Source organism: Chiloscyllium plagiosum, chromosome 15, assembly GCF_004010195.1.
Source record: "Chiloscyllium plagiosum isolate BGI_BamShark_2017 chromosome 15, ASM401019v2, whole genome shotgun sequence".
NCBI classification, from domain to species: Eukaryota; Metazoa; Chordata; class Chondrichthyes; order Orectolobiformes; family Hemiscylliidae; genus Chiloscyllium; species Chiloscyllium plagiosum.
In genome coordinates, this window is record NC_057724.1 from 11,795,371 (window position 1) to 11,812,176 (window position 16,806).

The 16,806-nt window shown below is 42.8% G+C and overlaps 1 protein-coding gene across 1 annotated transcript in view; it reads right to left on the minus strand.

The window, feature by feature from the left end:
- LOC122557104 (sodium/hydrogen exchanger 2-like) overlaps nt 1-16,806 on the minus strand; it is a 159,592-nt gene that overhangs the window by 77,917 nt on the left and 64,869 nt on the right. Inside the window, exons 4-5 of the mRNA XM_043704423.1 lie at nt 10,470-10,687; nt 8,835-9,031 (exon numbers count right to left, since the gene is read on the minus strand). Coding sequence (XP_043560358.1) covers nt 8,835-9,031; nt 10,470-10,687 — 415 coding nt within the window. The remainder of the gene's footprint in view (nt 1-8,834; nt 9,032-10,469; nt 10,688-16,806) is intronic.

Genomic DNA, 16,806 nt, shown 5'->3' on the forward strand with positions numbered 1-16,806 from the left:
GTCAACATTTCTGTTGCATTTGTATATTGACGGTAAAGTATGTTAACATTAAGATGGTTTGGAGGAATGATAAGCACGTTTGCAGATGACACAAAGGTTAGTTGGGTGCATTAAAAGGAGGAAGAAAATCTTAGATTACAGGAGGATATCGATAAATTGGTCAAATGAGCAGATTATTAGCAGATGGAATTTAATCCTGAAAAATGTAAGATGTAGTTTGAAAGAAGGACAAAGACAAGGGAGTAGTCAATAAGTGGGAGGACACAAGGAAGCTCCAAGGAACAGAGAGATCTTGAGGCACTTGTCCACAGATCCGTGAAGGTAGGCAGGACAAGTTAATAGAGTAGTTAAGAAGGCTAAGGAAGCTTGTCTTCATCAGTCATGGCATAGATCAGGGAGGTCATGTTTGAGCTGTTTAGGACTTTGGCGAGGCCACAGCTCGAAAGCTGTGTGCAGTTTTGGTCACTATAGGAAGGATGTGACTGCGCTGGAGGGGAGATTTACCTGAGATGGAGTATTTCAGTGATGATATGCTTGGGTTGTTTGGAGCAGAGAAGGTTGACAAGGGGCATGAGTGAGGTGTCACAGATTATGAGGGGCATGGACAGGCTGAATAGAAAACAATTGTTCTCTTTGTTGAAGGTCATTAATAATAGGACATGACTTTAAGGTGAAAAGCAGGAGGCTTAAAGGGGATTTGAGGGAAAACAAATTTACCCAGAATGTGGTAGGAATCTGGAATGAACTGCCTGAGAGAGTAATTGAAACAGGAAAGCTCACAACTTTTAAAAAGTATGTGAATGAGCACTTGAAGTGTCATAACATTCAAGGCTATGGGCCTAGCACAGCAAAGGGGAACTAGTGTCGATTCAGAGTAGCTTTTGTTACCCCAGATTTAATGGACCGAAGGGCCTCTTCAAAACTTTGTGGCTCTATGATGGTTCTGGATTAGTGGTGCTGGAAGAGCACAGCAGTTCAGGCAGCATCCAAGGAGCAGCAAAATCGACATTTCAGACTCTATGATGGTTGTCAATCGCTTAGTATCGTTCTCAGCTCCAAATCAGGAGGCTGTGCATTCGAGTCTCAGTCTGGACATTTTAACCAAACCTGAAGCTGATGTCCCAGTGTTGTAGTGAAGCATGGTGCATGGTTGGAGGTGTTGCCATTTGAGTGGGGTTTTAAACCCAAGGCCCTATCGAATTGCTCAGATGAGTGTAAAAGTTTCTGTGGCGATATTTCAAGCGAAGTCCTCCATACACCCTTAGCCAACATCAAAGGAGAAATGATCTGGTCTTTAATACATTGTTATTTGCAGGACCTTGCTATGTGCTGCATCACGTTCCCTACTCTCCAATTACCACAATGCTTCACTAGCTGTGGGGCATTCTGAAAGGTGTTAATAAAAAGGATGGACTTGCTTCTCAATCCAATCATCTTATCTCATGGAAATTGCAAATCTACCATGTAAAACAAAGTGTGAGATATTTACATCGATTATAGAATGGGAGTAAAACTTAATGCTGTATTGATGCAGTTTGAGAAATAGAAGACCAGTTTTTAAAATGACATTGCATTAATCTGATAGTAAAACACTACCCTTGCCATCAGAGGTGAAGGACTTGACATTCATCAATTAGTTGTAGCAAAGCTGTCTGGAATGATGTTTGCGAAAGTACCTCATGAAAATCTGCTTCATAGGGCAGAACTTTGCAGTCAGCAGCTGAGCTCCTGAATCAACCTTAGTCAGTTCTGGTAGCATTAGATCAGGCTCCTTATTACATCAGATTCCAAGATTTCATAAAGGTAAATAGACTAGAAGACACACCTTCCATTTAAGGACGATTCGCACAGTAGTTGAAGCAGTTAAATTGCCAGTTCATTGACTTGCAGCCTGTATGATTTTACAGTGGTCACTTGATCTGCAGTAATGGGTGAGAATCACAGCAGGGTGCCCTAGACTATGTCCCTAGGACAAAGTCCATTCCAAGAGCAGCAGGCTGTGGAATGGGTGTGTATGGCTTCATCTGCAGTTGGCATTAGTGACATTGTCTTGGAATGTCTCTGCGTTACTCCTTACACTGGGGAGCTTGAGCCAAGGAGAGGAGATTATAGGGAAGGCGATGGCAACAGAAGCCAAATTTACCATGGGAATAGTCAACTCCGGTGAGGACTGGGGAAAGAGAGGCAGGCCAGCATCAACCAAAGAGCTAACAATATGTTATGGTGATGTTGAAGGCCCAGAGGGTGCATAGGGAGTGTTGACAAGTCAATCCAAGGGGAAACTGGCATGACATTGAAGGAAGGTTGTCCAGCAAACCTTCCAATTAACTTCAACAACAGTGTCACACATGGCTCCATTATTGCAGGGTGCGGTTATACTCATTTGTAACATGGTTACAGTGGAGATCAGTTTCAACTGAAAGGCTGGTTATCCAATAGTCTGTCATACAGAAAGTGGCAGTGTCTTGTACTTCTGTGTCCAGTCTCTTTGCAAGGCTCAGCGGGGGATCATGACAGCATCTCTAAATCTTAATCCGTTGCTGTGTTAAGACTGAGGTGGATATATCGCTCAGGAAAGAGGAAATCTACATCCAGATCCCACATGAAGAGGAAGGCCAGGCTAAGAGACAGGGAGGCTTTGGAGATACTGGAGGCTTTACTGAAATAGAGTGGCGATAGAGGTAATGTCACCAGATGAGCAACCCAATACCTCAGGCTAATATTCTGAGGGCTTGGGTTCAAATCTCACCATGGCAGATGGCTTAATTCAGTAAACATTAACAGAAAAATTAAAACTTTTTAAAAAAGGCAAGCCTAATTGTCAAAACAAAACCTCTGTCAATTGATGGAAATACCCACCTTATTCACTAATAACCTTTAGGGAAGGAAATCTGCCATCCTTACCCAATCTGGCCTGCATGTGACTCCAGTGCCCCTGTAATCTGTTTGACTCTTACCTGCCCTCTGGGCATTTAGGGGTAGGCAATAAATGCTGGACTAGTTGCCTACTCTCATATACCATAAGTAAATTTTAAAAAAAGGTTCATTGATTGCACACGAATCCATGAGGCAGATGTGATTTTCACTCTGAGAATGTCCAAATTGTCCGGTGTGACTGTTTGCCACCATACCTACAACCTCAAGTATTCACTGCAGCTACCTTGACTGTTTTTGCCCCTTGCTCAGCTAAACGGTTCATGAAGCTAATCATTGAGAAGGTGGTTTATGATGCTCACTAGACATCCAGGCTCTCAGGCAGGAGACATACAATGTGAGGCATGCCTTCACCAGAAAGGACTGTAGACTTGCTCACAATAAGATTTCAGTGTCACGAGCACTCTGCTGGCATCTTGTAATATGTCCCAGGCTGTCTACCAACCACCCTGCATCCTCAGGCAATGAGAAGAAACATGATGTTGATGAGCAGAGTCTGGATGCTCGGGAAATGAAGAAGGCCCTGATTACGATCATGAGGCCGGGATTTTTCATCATGGCTGACCTCTCTCAAACAGCAGTGTGAAGGCACCTCTGTCAAGGTCAAGGAGCTGCATGTTTTACTTGAGAGCAAATCTTTCTTAGAAGAGTCTCTGATATTCATTTGCAGGCGGAATGGCATTGTTGAGTGCAGTCAATGTTAGGTAGTTCCCAGTTCATACATAAATCTCCAAAACACCACTGAAGCTGTCAAGAATTTAGTCAACAACAGGCCACTCACCTTGGCGCACTCAGCAAATACCTCAAAGACCTGGCTTTTTCCAATGATTTTTCATTTGCTTCTGGGTGCTGGAGCTATGCTGGATCTTGGCTATTAATCCTGACAGCTCACTGGCCTGCTGACCTTGGCAAGGGTCCTCTAATGACCCAAGTTGGCACGTGTCCTTCCGATTGGGAGGAGATCCTGCCTGGAATCAGGTGGCTCCTCTGACACCAATAGATCCAGGAACCCTGATGTTACTGGCTGAGGAGCAGAAGAGCTGCTGGCACCATCAGGCATGCCCTGAGAGGATGCTCCAGAGGCAGCCAGCTGCTGCTTTTCCACCAGCATGAGTTCAGAGGGGTAATTGCTCCTTGCCGGAGGTGCTCAAGGTGACACCAACTGTGGTGTCCATCTCTCATACTCCCAATGCCCTCCTGAGATCGTTGTCAGTGCGAGAGTTTGATGATGCCCACAATGCCCGGTTGTGCCTCGGTTCAGACTCTCCGGGAGAGTTGGCAATCTCTCCTGATGGAGCAGTCCACCTTTTCAGGATATGGAAGTGCTCAAGGCCTGACTGGACTCCTCCATTTTTATTATGGGTGGGGGTAGGGTGGGAGCATATCTTCTGCAATGTCAGCCTGCTCTCATGCATCCCCCTTAAGCATCCAACATTTATCATCTGACAGAGAGCTCCAGAGGCTCTTGACTTGTCTAGTGCTCAACTTCTTCTTGTTCTGCTCACAACTGGCCCGAGAGTCAGAGACCTGGACTGTCTTAGTGTCTGGCAGTGATCTGGTAATCAAACCAGTAACTAGTTTGACCAGTGAATGCAAACCCAATGAGGTACATTGGTCTAGTGCCAGGTGAAGTGGAGTGAGGATGGAAATGAAGCATCCTCCAAGTGCTCTTCCCCAGAGGTTAATGCTGGACCCTTGGATTGGTGTCTGTGTGGGATACTAAGTGCCTGCTGAAGGAATGAGCTACGTGAGTGGGCGTGAACAGTGAGGAGGGTCACAGAGTAGAAGTAACTTGATTTGGACATCGACGTAACACATGACTCAGATGTGGTGATCTCCACACGTTTTAACACACACCCATTCCCCCATTCCAGCCCCAGTCCTGGTCCCATTGCTGATACATACCATATGAAACTCACCATCAGGCATTAACTTTGTCAGTTCCTCTGGTACCCTGCTGACTGGTCAGATACAGGAGGTCCTCCTCCATCTATACCAGTGCTGGGAAGTTGAGTGCTCCACCACCAGCCTTAGACTTCTCACAGGCTCTGTGTGTGGCCTCACCTCCTGTGAAGACACTGGGAGTTTGATGAGTCTCACATCTGGATAGAGCAGCTTTTCAGAGAGATGCCCATTATCTCTGGTCCTGCCATCCACACATCACAGAAGGTGACCTTCTTGGCACCACGCTTCAGCCCTTCAGAGATTTGTGGGGTGTCCAGACTCCTTCAGTTGGCATTGTGGGCATGCAGGGAGTACACATCAACATCGCTGAGCTTCACCACATTTAGGACCTCAGCATATTGAAAATAAGCTTCTTTATTTATCTCTGCAGAGAATTAAAAGCTATTTACCCCTCCTGGCATTGTCACCATGTCTTATGAATGCCCCCATAGGGACTGACTACCTTTTTCACCTTACTCCAGGATTTCTTTGTCAGGTGGGGAGGCCTTTGCTTGCTATAATTTGCAGGAAGAACCTTATGTTGTTCACTGACACCCTGGAGGACAGTCATGTTTAACCACGGGGTCAGTCTTGCATGCTGCTCTGCTCCAGGTGATGGACAAACATTGAGGCAATCTCTCCTTCAGTTCTTCTGGTTTTTGAGTTCCTGTCCTCAGCCTGTAGTGTCTCACAGTCAAACAGGAGAAATGGTGCTGACACAATCGTGGTAGCTACGATGCCTAGTGCCTCCTTTCATTGGAATTACTATTCACTGCCGACTGCCCTTCATCTCCAGACACCGCTTTCAATCCGTCTGACATTGCCTCCAACCCTTCAAACTTCCCATAAGCCTATGCTCGAAACGTCGGTTCTCCTGTTCCTTGGATGCTGCCTGACCTGCTGCGCTTTTCCAGCAACACATTTTCAGCATTAATACACACTGGCCAAGGTTGGATTGAAGTAGGGCATTAGGGGATTGGAAGTGAGCAGATAAGATCCATGCTTCCACTCCAACCCAAGGGACCTACTCGGTGCCCATTGAGTTATGGCATAAACAGAAACCAGTGAGAGACAGACAGTGAAAGAATGGATGCAGCAGGTACTCATGAGAAAAGTGATGTTGAGGCAGTAGGAGAGAATGAGTGGGGTATCCCACTGGTGCATTCAAATTTAGATTTGTAGATTAAAAACTCAAAGCCAATTTGCCTAATCCAAAGCATCACCAAGTTAGAGAGTTGAAGTCAAGTTAATGGAATCAGTCAGAAACCCATTGAAGAAGACCGAATTGCAATAGACGCATGAAATTAAGTATGATTTTGAATTAGTATTATTCTATAAGAGAAAACTAGACCAGCATACAAAGCTCTAAATATTGCAAGAGCTCAAGGTGACGTTGCGAAGCCCACCTTTTGTCTGCACACATTCTCTGCAGTCTCATTTCCTGACCTTTCCAATTCTTAATCTAATTCTGAGCCTGTCACCTCGAAGGTAAGCCATTTGTTGTGCAGCAACAAATCCCACAGCACATCCAGAGAACTTGATGAGGTGCAATCTAAATATAAATTATTTTGCTCCTTTGATGGTGATTTTGTTCAGTTGCAGTTATACAACTAAGAAAGCAGCTGAGGGAGAAACAGTATCAAAGGTATAAAACAATACAGAAAAGAGATGTATGAATTATTCAGCGTATTAGGGCCACTGAACGCTCAATTCAATGATAAACAAATGAGGGCTGATGTCAAGGAGGGAATACATAGAATATGCAATACTCTAAACAGACTTGTAGAGAGGGCGTGGAAGTGAAAATTTTAACCACAAAGATCTAGTTGCATGCTGGAGTGGTGGGATTTTTCATTTCTCTTCCTAATTATACAACCACTCTTAATTTCCTTTATTTTTTCATAGGATGTGGGTATTGCTCAAAACCAGCCTTCATTGCCTATCTCTAAGTGGAGTGGCTTACTGTGGGCTCAGGGTCACCTGTAGGTTAGAGTGGGCAAGGATTAGGTTAGATTCCCTAGAGTGTGGAAACAGGCCCTTTGACCCAACCCTCCGAGGAGTAACACACACAGACCCATTTCCCTCTGACTAATGCACCTAGCACTATGTGCAATTTATAGAACATAGAACATTACATCGCCGTACAAGCCCTTCGGCCCAATACTAATCTGTCATACTAATCTGATGCCCATCCCATCTACACTATTCCATGTACATCCATATGCCTGTCCAATGATGACTTAAATGCACTTAAACTTGGCGAATCTAGTACCGTTAAAAAATGTGTTGCTGGAAAAGCGCAGCAGGTCAGCAACATCCAAGGAGCAGGAGAATCGACGTTTCGGGCATAAGCCCTTCTTCAGGAATCGAGTACCGTTGCAGGCAAAGCATTCCATACCCTTACTACTCTCTGATTAAAGAAACTACCTCCAACACCTGTCTTATACCTATCTCCCCTCACTTTAAAGTTGTGCCCTCTCGTGTTTGCCGTCCCCATACTTGGAAAAAGGCTCTCCCTGTCCACCCTATCTAACCCTCTGATTATCTTGTATGTCTCTATTAAGTCACCTCTCAATCTTCTTCTCTCTGACGAGAACAGCCTCAAGCCCCATGTGTACAACCCTGTCAATCTGGGTGGCAACTTTCAGGGATCTGTGTACATGGACACCGAGATGTCTCTGCTCATCTGCACTCCCAATAATCTTACCATTAGCCCAGTACTTTGCATTCCGATTACTCCGTCCAAAGTGTATCACCTCACACTTGTCCACATTAAACTCCATTTGCCACCTCTCAGCCCAGCTCTGCAACCTACTACATCCTTCGTCACTATCCACAACTCCAACGACCTTAGTGTCGTCCGCAAATTTGCTAACACACCCTTCTAAGCCCTCATCCAGGTCATTTATAAAAAATGATGAACAGCAGTGGACCCAGCACCGACCCTTGCGGTACACCGCTAGTAACTGGACACAAGGATGAACATGTTCCATCAACTACAATCCTCTGTTTTCTTTCAGCAAGCCAATTATTGATCCAAACTGCTATGTCTCCCACAATACCATTCTTCTGCATTTTGTATAATAGCCTACTGTGGGGTACCTTATCAAACGTCTTGCTGAAATCCATATACACCATATTTAGCATGGCCAATTCACCTGACCTGCACATCTATGGACTGTGGGAAGAAACTGAAGCACCCGGAGAAAACTCACGCAGACAAGGGGAGAATGTACAAACACTGACAGTCGCCCAAGGGTGCGGCAGCAGTGCTAACCACTGAGTAACCATGCTACTCCTTAAATGATATTAGTAGGCCTTTGTCGAGGAGAATTAGTATCGGTTTCATGGTCACAATTATTGAAACCGGCAGTCAATCCCAAATGTTATTAATTGAATTTAAATTATGCTATGTTAACGATAATGATTAATTGCTCATCAGGGATTGATTCATTCTGCAGGTTAATTTAGTTAACACAGTCAAACACATAACAAGTCATGAGGCAGACACTGCGCCAAGCCAACAACTTTGTGTGCAGCCTGTAAATACACAGCAAATTAACCATCAGGCAGAGACACAACATTGTATACACACAACACATGCTGTCCTCAAAGGCAAACTGATGTTGAGGAGAAGTACACAGACAAAAGAATCCACCAGCAGCCACGATGGGATTTGAATCCATATTTCCAGAGCACTGGGCTGTGCATGAACTGATAGCCTTGTGCACAAAGCTTATAGAATTGAACCATCTCAAGGAGTGAAGAAAATGAGGTGCCTTTTTGCAGTGTATGCACAGCATTGGTTATTAAGAATAACATCCACGTTGCTTAGGTGCTTTGGCTGTGATCTATGGGGCACCACAATGGAAGGAGTCAGAAATATTTCTAAAGTCATGACAGCTAGCAGAACATATAACTAATGGTACACCATTAGTGGACAAATCCCTGCTTACCTGAACAAAGACTGTAAAAAAGATGACCACTATAGTGGCTGTGGTAAACAATTTTTTCTGAGGGAAATCTGGAAGCAAGAAAACAAGGGAGAAACAGATTGCCCCTCGCAAACCACCATAAGCAATGATGAACTGATCCTTTCTCGTTACAACATTCACACGGAATTTATTCACGATAAATGTCAGGAAAATGACACCTGAAAACAAAAAAAAAAAAAGAAAATCTGTTACTAGACATTTGTTGCACATTTTGCAACTCGGAAATCTGAGGGTGATAAAATTGAGAAAATGAAATTCGGTTGTTTTTACTAGTTACTAGCAAATTCCCAGGAACAGACTCATTATCTGTTTCTTGACAATTGAGGTTTCTCAATGTGCTTTTTTTCAATTAAATTTGACATTTGGAAAGCATTACAAATGACATGAAACTACACCTACCAAATAAGCCGTTCTAAACTCTGCCTGAATGTCATGCTGCGATAATTACAATTTTAAGCACAATAGGAGACCGGGTTTGCTTCAGACATTTTCATTCGTGAATCAAGTTATGGTATTAACACTTTGTGAGATGCTACACTCTTCACAAAGTCCTGCTCATCATAGGAGTGACAGACCTTTTGATCTAGCAGAAAACCATCCAAATTTCCCAAGAATTCCTCATAATGTTTGTGATGTAAATTGTGTTTTTTGAAATGCTATATCATTTAGGTGCCTTCACAAAGTGCTGCAAAAATAAAGACATGTTATGCATATGCTGAAAAAGATAATTGTTAGACGATGCCAGTTAACCTAGGATTACAATGTCTAGAGTATAAATTTTTGCAATACAATGGCTTGAAATTAAGCTGGATTCAGATCTGAGTGAGGTACCACATTGTCAGAACATTGCAGTGCCTCAGTTGCTGAAAACCAGTGTCCAGAGCCACAATTACTGCATGGCAAACATCCAATCTGCTCAATGCTACAAGAGGTGAGGCACCAGGCACAGGAATTACAGCCTTTCCTTCGGATCCACAAGGGTTCTATTCCTGAGAACCTCTGGAAATTATGAAATTCCTGAGCGCGGAGCTCATCGAATAATAGGCTAAAAACATGGATACACGGTTTTTGCCACCGGTGTTGAGTTTTATTTGGCACGGTAAGCCAACTTCATGATTTTGTCGATACAGAGGATTTACTGAAATTGTTGCACATACAAAGAGCAGTAAAATCAATGGCCTTCTTCTCTCCATGCCACTCCTTCAGAGAGTATTCTCCTAAATACTACTTCAGGAAGCAAATTCTGGCATTAAGATGTACATATTTCTTCAATTTTGTTTCGAATGACCACTGCTACATTAGCTATAAAATTCTCGGAGGTCATTGAGGAAAAGCCCTTTAAATAGATTGGATAGCTGGGACTAAATGTCATGTGATGATGAAACTTCTGGGGAGATGCCCGATTAAAGTTGGCAACGTAATCTCTCATACCTCTTAAAGGTACCACTGTAGTATCTTAGATTCATTGCCAAGCCATCTGTGCACCCTTTTTTAGCTGGGGAATATTATGGGATGTGTGTGGGTGTGGAAGTGGGGGAGTGGGTTGGCAGGGATGAGTGAGCAAGAAAAGAGAGAGAGAAAATAAATTCTAATTACCAACTGCTCTCCAGACAAGGCAAAATATCATTGTGAAACATACATAGGGCCAACTCCATTCGTGCTTGTCCCCAATAGTGGAAACACCGAGGAAAATAAAGATGAGGGTCTCACTCACACTGCTCCACATCTTCATGAAGTATTTGATTGTAGTGTGAGACTTCTGAGAGATATTAGCCTCCACATAACGTTTCATACTCATGGAGCAGGCAATGACTCTGAAAGAGACATTGAGATATTATTAATTGAACGAACTAATGACTTTCCATTATCAACACAACTGACACTACCAACACGTGGGTTGTAATATCTTTAAAACATTGTTATTCTGCAAAACTGTGCATAATACATGTCAAACAGGGAAGGCAGGTACACAGGGAGTAGTGTATTTAACCTTTCTGCCATTCAACAAGATCATGGATAATCTGAAATCTGACTCCAGATATGTTCTGAGGAAGACTCAGTAGTCCCGAAACATTAATTCTGATTTCTCTCCACAAATGCTACCCAATCTGCTGAGCTTTTCCAGCGATTTCTGTTTTTGTTTCTGATTTCCAGCAACTGCAGTCCCTTTCATTTTTATTTGCTCCTTAACATGTTTGACAGTGTGAACTGCCTTTTTATATTGCTGCAGTCCATTTGGTGTAGGAACACCCACAATATTGTCAGAGTGGGAGTTCCATCACCTTCACGGAAGAAAAAATGATATATTTCCGAGTCAGGATAGTGAGTGGCAGAAGGGATACTTGCTCCCACACATCTCAGGAAGTCTTTCAATGTGTTATTGCCATCAGTTGGCTGTGAGTACAAGGATATTTCAACTCTGCTCAAGCACCTTAAGCTCAAAAAGTGCAACATGTTCATAGTGGAATAGTGAACTGCAAAGACGTGATCTGCTTCAGGCAGTCATGAGTCTCCTTAATCTGTGGTCATGTTGAAACTGGACTCTAAAATGAGGCCATGCCGAAAACATTAACGCAGCTCCCTTTGCAAAGTGGAACTACTTGAATTTGGGTGATGTCAGTCCTTCAGCAATTTTGGGAATACTTGATGCCAGAACAGATAGTACTCTATAACATCTAGGGCACAAATTTGTTTCCTAAGACTGTAGGAAACACAATTTCTGTATGAAATTCTTCTCAAAGTTACAGTACTTAAGGCATTAACCTGTTGAATGTTAATGTTGCTGTTCCTTGGAAAACATAGATGGGAGATAAATTAAAGATGTGCTAAGATTGTGCCATTAATTTTCTATGATGTTGAGTTATTTCACTGCCAATGTTATTGCAGTTTTGGCATTGGTACAGTGTTGATGATGTTGCAGCTCCAGTGAGCATACTGTCAGCTATTTTGCAGGTTGCACATTGTTGAGATCCAACATTTCCACAGTGTTGATGCCCCTGCAGTGTTGACATCCTTGAAGTGTCAGTTCCATTACAGTGTTGATTCTTTCACAGCACCACTGTTATTGCTGTATGGGTGTTACTCCAATGTTATCCTTGCTCCTGTGCCACTGTTATGACAATGTCAATATTTTCACAGCATTGGTGTTATCACAGTGAGGTGTATCCACAGTATTAGTGTTTTCACTGTCAGGTTTATTGCAGTTACTGTATTGTTGAAATTCTGACATTACCGCAAAGCCGGCGTTCACACAGTGTCAATGCTATTGTAATGTCAGTTGTATTGTGGTGTCGCTGTTATAACACAGTGTCCGTGTTATTCCCATATTGGTGTTAACCCAATCTCAGTATTATTCTAGTGTCAGTGTCAATCTACTGTCAATATTATCCCAATGTCAATGTTATCCCCGTATCAGTATTCCAGCATTAGTGTCAGTGTTAATCCAGTGTTGATATTATCCTAGTATCAGCGATATTCCAGGGTTACGGTTTCCAGTGTTGGTTCCATTCAAATGACGTGTATTTTTTGAAGTCCCAGTGATAATGCAGTTTGATGCTACTCCAGTTGTGGTTCATATGGAAAAGCATTACTGATAAAGCGTTCTTACTTAAACTAAGGCATGGTTGTAACAGGCCAGTGTGAAATCATAGATATCTAACTCCTCGGTCCACTTTAAATAAAGCTGGGCATTCATTCACCCGAAAGGAGTAGACTAGCTATGTTTTTTTTTTGTGCAACACATTGTCAGGGCAGAAACAAAGATTTGATGCCTGAGGACTTGAAAGAGTTAATGCCTGGAACACTGTGAACAATATCTCCCATTGTGATGCTGTAAGAGGTCACATGATAGAAGGAGGATGAAGTATGTTGGCTTGGACAGAACTAAAAATGTGTTGCTGGAAAAGCGCAGCAGGTCAGGCAGCATCAAAGGAGAAGGAAAATCGACGTTTCGGGCAGACGTTTGGACAGAACTAGCCATGCTTTTCTAGTTTTAAAACTTTATACAGGCCCTTAATATGTGTAACAAGCTAGCTATTGTTAAAGCCTATTGAAGACTTGGTAATCTTTCTTAGCTGTCGAAAAGTGTGTTGCTGGAAACAACACACAAGATCAGGCAGCATCAGAGGAGCAGGAGAGTCGATGTTTCAGGCATAAGCCCTTCATCAGGCATGTACGGGTGGGAAGGGGGCTGAGAGATAAATAGGAGGATGGGAGGGTTGAATCTGGGATGAGGTGGGGGGAGGGGAGATGAGGAAATTGGTGAAGTCGATGTTGATGCTGTGTGGTTGGAGGCTGCCGATGAGGCGTTTTTCCTCTAGTCATTGGCTGGCTAGGATTTGGCAATGGAGGAGGCCCAGGACTTGCATGTCTTTGGCGGAGTGGGAGGGGGAGTTGAAATTTTTAGCCACAGGGCAGTGGGGTTGTTTGGTGTGTGTGTCCCAGAGATGTTCCTGAAACATTCCACAAATTGGCATCCTGTCTCCCCAGTGTAGAGAAGACCACACCGAAAGCAACGGGTGCAGTAGATGAGGTATTTGTGGGCTTTCCTAGCTGGACTACCCAAACTAGATAACAAAATTACTACAAGTTCCAAACCTCTGGAACAATGTCTGGCATCGATTTAGTTTTGAAAAATAGGAAATTGGCAGAGGGAGAATCAGATCTAAGCCTGGGCTGATTAAAGTGCTCCATGCACAGGAGAGGATACCTGCTCCTCCCACATCCACAGAGACTCTACAGGAGAGTAACATCTCTAAACTTACCAATGCCGGTCGTTCCTAAATTCCTGCTGTGGATTGGCTGTCGATGTAAGGCCCATACAGGGCTCCTGAACCATTGCAGTGTTGATCATGTTATCTGGTTGAAACCTTGGGATGTAAAGGAGGTCCTCTGGGTAAGAGGGTAAGGTGACCACACCCTTCCTGTTCACAATTAAAATGGCAATACTTGTGTGGGAACATCTGGAATGCTGGATAATCTTCCCTTGTCATCTTAAAAGTATGGCCTCCCCACCCCCATGTATGAGTTGGAGTGGGGCTGAGTTGAATCTACCCATAGTCCCTTGAGAATGCCGCCATATGAAGTCAATATTATTTAGAACAGAGGAACCCAAGATGTTGGTGCCTGGATTTTAGAATCTTGGCAATTTTTTTATATTTAACTTCGAGGGTTTTGTATCATGCATAACATTCAATTGTTTGTGTATCACATGAATCTTAAATGGTGTCCAGTGCACTGCCTGTCAATCAATTTTGCATTGCTACTTTCAATTTTTATATCTAATCAAAGCAACATTTTGAACCAAGGGTAGTTTATAGCACCTTCAACTGTGAAATATCTGCCTTAATTCACATTCGTAATGGCGTGACAGTCGGAAACATTGAAAACAAAAATAAGAATTCAAACTAATATGTTTTTATTTATTTAACAGAGCCCATGAAGCATTTTCATTAAGAGAGTTAGGCTGATGGGTGAGCAGCAGACAAAACTACTTTTGTCAGATCCAGAACAGCATTATTGATTCTCAAATCAGTTTTTTAATTCCCTTGCTTGGCACTTCACTCAATGAACCAGAGAAATAGTTACAGGGTGCAATCTATGTTACAGGACTTCAATTAGTACAGGTATGCCCGCTTTGTAAAATACACTCTGATAATGTGTTTTACTTTAGTGCAGTTTGTAAGTTAGGGATGTTTGCTGAATCATGCTGCCTCCATTTTTGTTTTAGCTCAGTTACTGCACATGTTCATCCTTTTATCAAAATAGACTGCCGCTCTGCTACTTCCACTCACCACCCATCGCCTGACTCTCTCACTCAGCCTCCCTCCTTCCTGCTCTCCATTCGTATTCCAATCCTCCTGCTCTCTTTTGCTGTTCTGATCATTCCACTCCCTCTCACTTCCTCCTTCCTTCCTCTGCCTTGCTCGGTGTCCCTCTAAGTTCTTACTCAAAGGAGGGGCTGGGGGAAGGAACATAAACCAGCCCTTAGTACAACTTTTCATGTCGGGACCTTATTCTAACTTAGTATGCTGTTTTTAATGAACACCTTATGAATCCTAAAGAGGGGTTAGTTGCATAAGTTTAAATCAAGATAAATATAGAAGTAAGTTGAGAAGAGGACATGCAAGGTCACAAAATGATATTTATAGTTTAAGTGAGCGGGCAAAGACCTGACAAATGTAGTAATGATTTGGGAGAAAGTAAAAATTGCCTATTTTGGCAGATAGAATAATAAGAGAATATTATCTAAACGGTGAGAGACTGACATGTTCTGAGATGCAGAGGGATCTGGGCGTGCTGGTGCACGAATTACAAAAGGTTGGCATGGAAACGCAACAGGTACTTAGGAAAGTTTGTGGAATATATGGCAAGAGGGATTGAATAGAAGCAACCCACGGCAAGTGGACAGCAGCGATTCAAGAAAACAGCTCACCACCACCTTCTCAAGGGCAACTAGGGATGGGCTATCAATGCTGGCCCAGCCAGCAATGCCCAAGTCCCACAGATGAATAAAAAAAATTAGGGTGGTTAGCCTTCAGTTACACAGCGCACCATTGTGACTGTATTTGGAGTACTGTGTGCAATATTGGTCACCTTATTTCAGGAAGATGTAAGCATGTTGAAGGGGGTTCAGAGAACGTTTACTGGACTAACACCTGGAATTAGTGGCTGGAAATGTTTGAAGGCTAGGCTTGTCTCTGCTGAAGTTTTAAAATAGGAATGGGTACTTGATCAAAACATATAATATTCTAAAGGGTCTTGACATAGTAAATGTTAAGAGGATGTTTCATATTATGGAATAATCTAGATCTCGGGATCATGTTTAAAACTCAGGTGTCACCAATTTAAACAAATATCTCACCACCAGAGGGTTGTGGGTCTTGGAAAACTCTCTTCCTGGCAAGGTGGTGAAAGCAGAGTCCTTGAATATTATTAAGGAGAGATAGATAGATTATTGTTAAATGAGGGTATGGAAAGTGACTAGCAGTAGGTGGATGTGCTGTTACAATCAGATTAGTCATGATCTTATTAAATGGCAAAACAGACAGGAGGGACTGAATGACCTACTCCTGCTCATATGTTTCCTAGGCTCCTGTCCAAATAAAGCAGTCTCCTTTACCATCCAGATTTAAGAGAGACATAGGTTAAAAGAAGAGCAATAACTTAATGTGTATAATTGTGTCGTTACTGACCTGAGAACCTGGTCTAAAAGCCAGACGAATGTGAATTGCATTCAGTTTGAGAAATGCATTCTCTTTAAAATAACAAACGATCAGGCTATCCTAAAGATCCAGCTGATTTATTGATGCTTTTCATAGAATGAAACTCACCACCTGTACCGAGTCCCAGCCTGACCTCCATGTGACTCCAGTACCTCACCAAGGTGGATGAAACATACTTGGCTCTTGAAGTGGCTCAGCAAGCCGCTGACTTTATCTACTCAAAAAAGGATCCAGTATCACCTTCTCAAGCAACCAGTTTGAAGAAAAGAATTATGATCTTCCCCACGATACCCACAAGTCTTCGAATGAATAGAAGGTTCACCTGTTTACATTTTAAATAGTTTTAGCCTGATCACCTTGTGGTATCTGTTACCTTTACTAGATTGGCTTAGGGTTGTTTGAGATAGTCCCTCTTTGTCTTTGCTTTATCTTGGGTCTATTAGGGATTAATGTGAGAGGATTCATCACTGTAGAATAGATAAGAAGAATGTATATTGCGTGATAGCAATAAGTACAGCTGCATTTGGTCAGGGATAAATTTGGAGCTTAGGGAGCTGGTACAGATACATCTGCTCCCTCCAAATGCTCGAGTAGAATTCTTAGCCTCCACCCAATGTATGTCACATCAGTAGAATGAGTGGAGCAAATGTAACTTGCATATTAACCTCTTCAAAGCCATTGCATTATGTAATAGCGAGTGCGGCATGAGA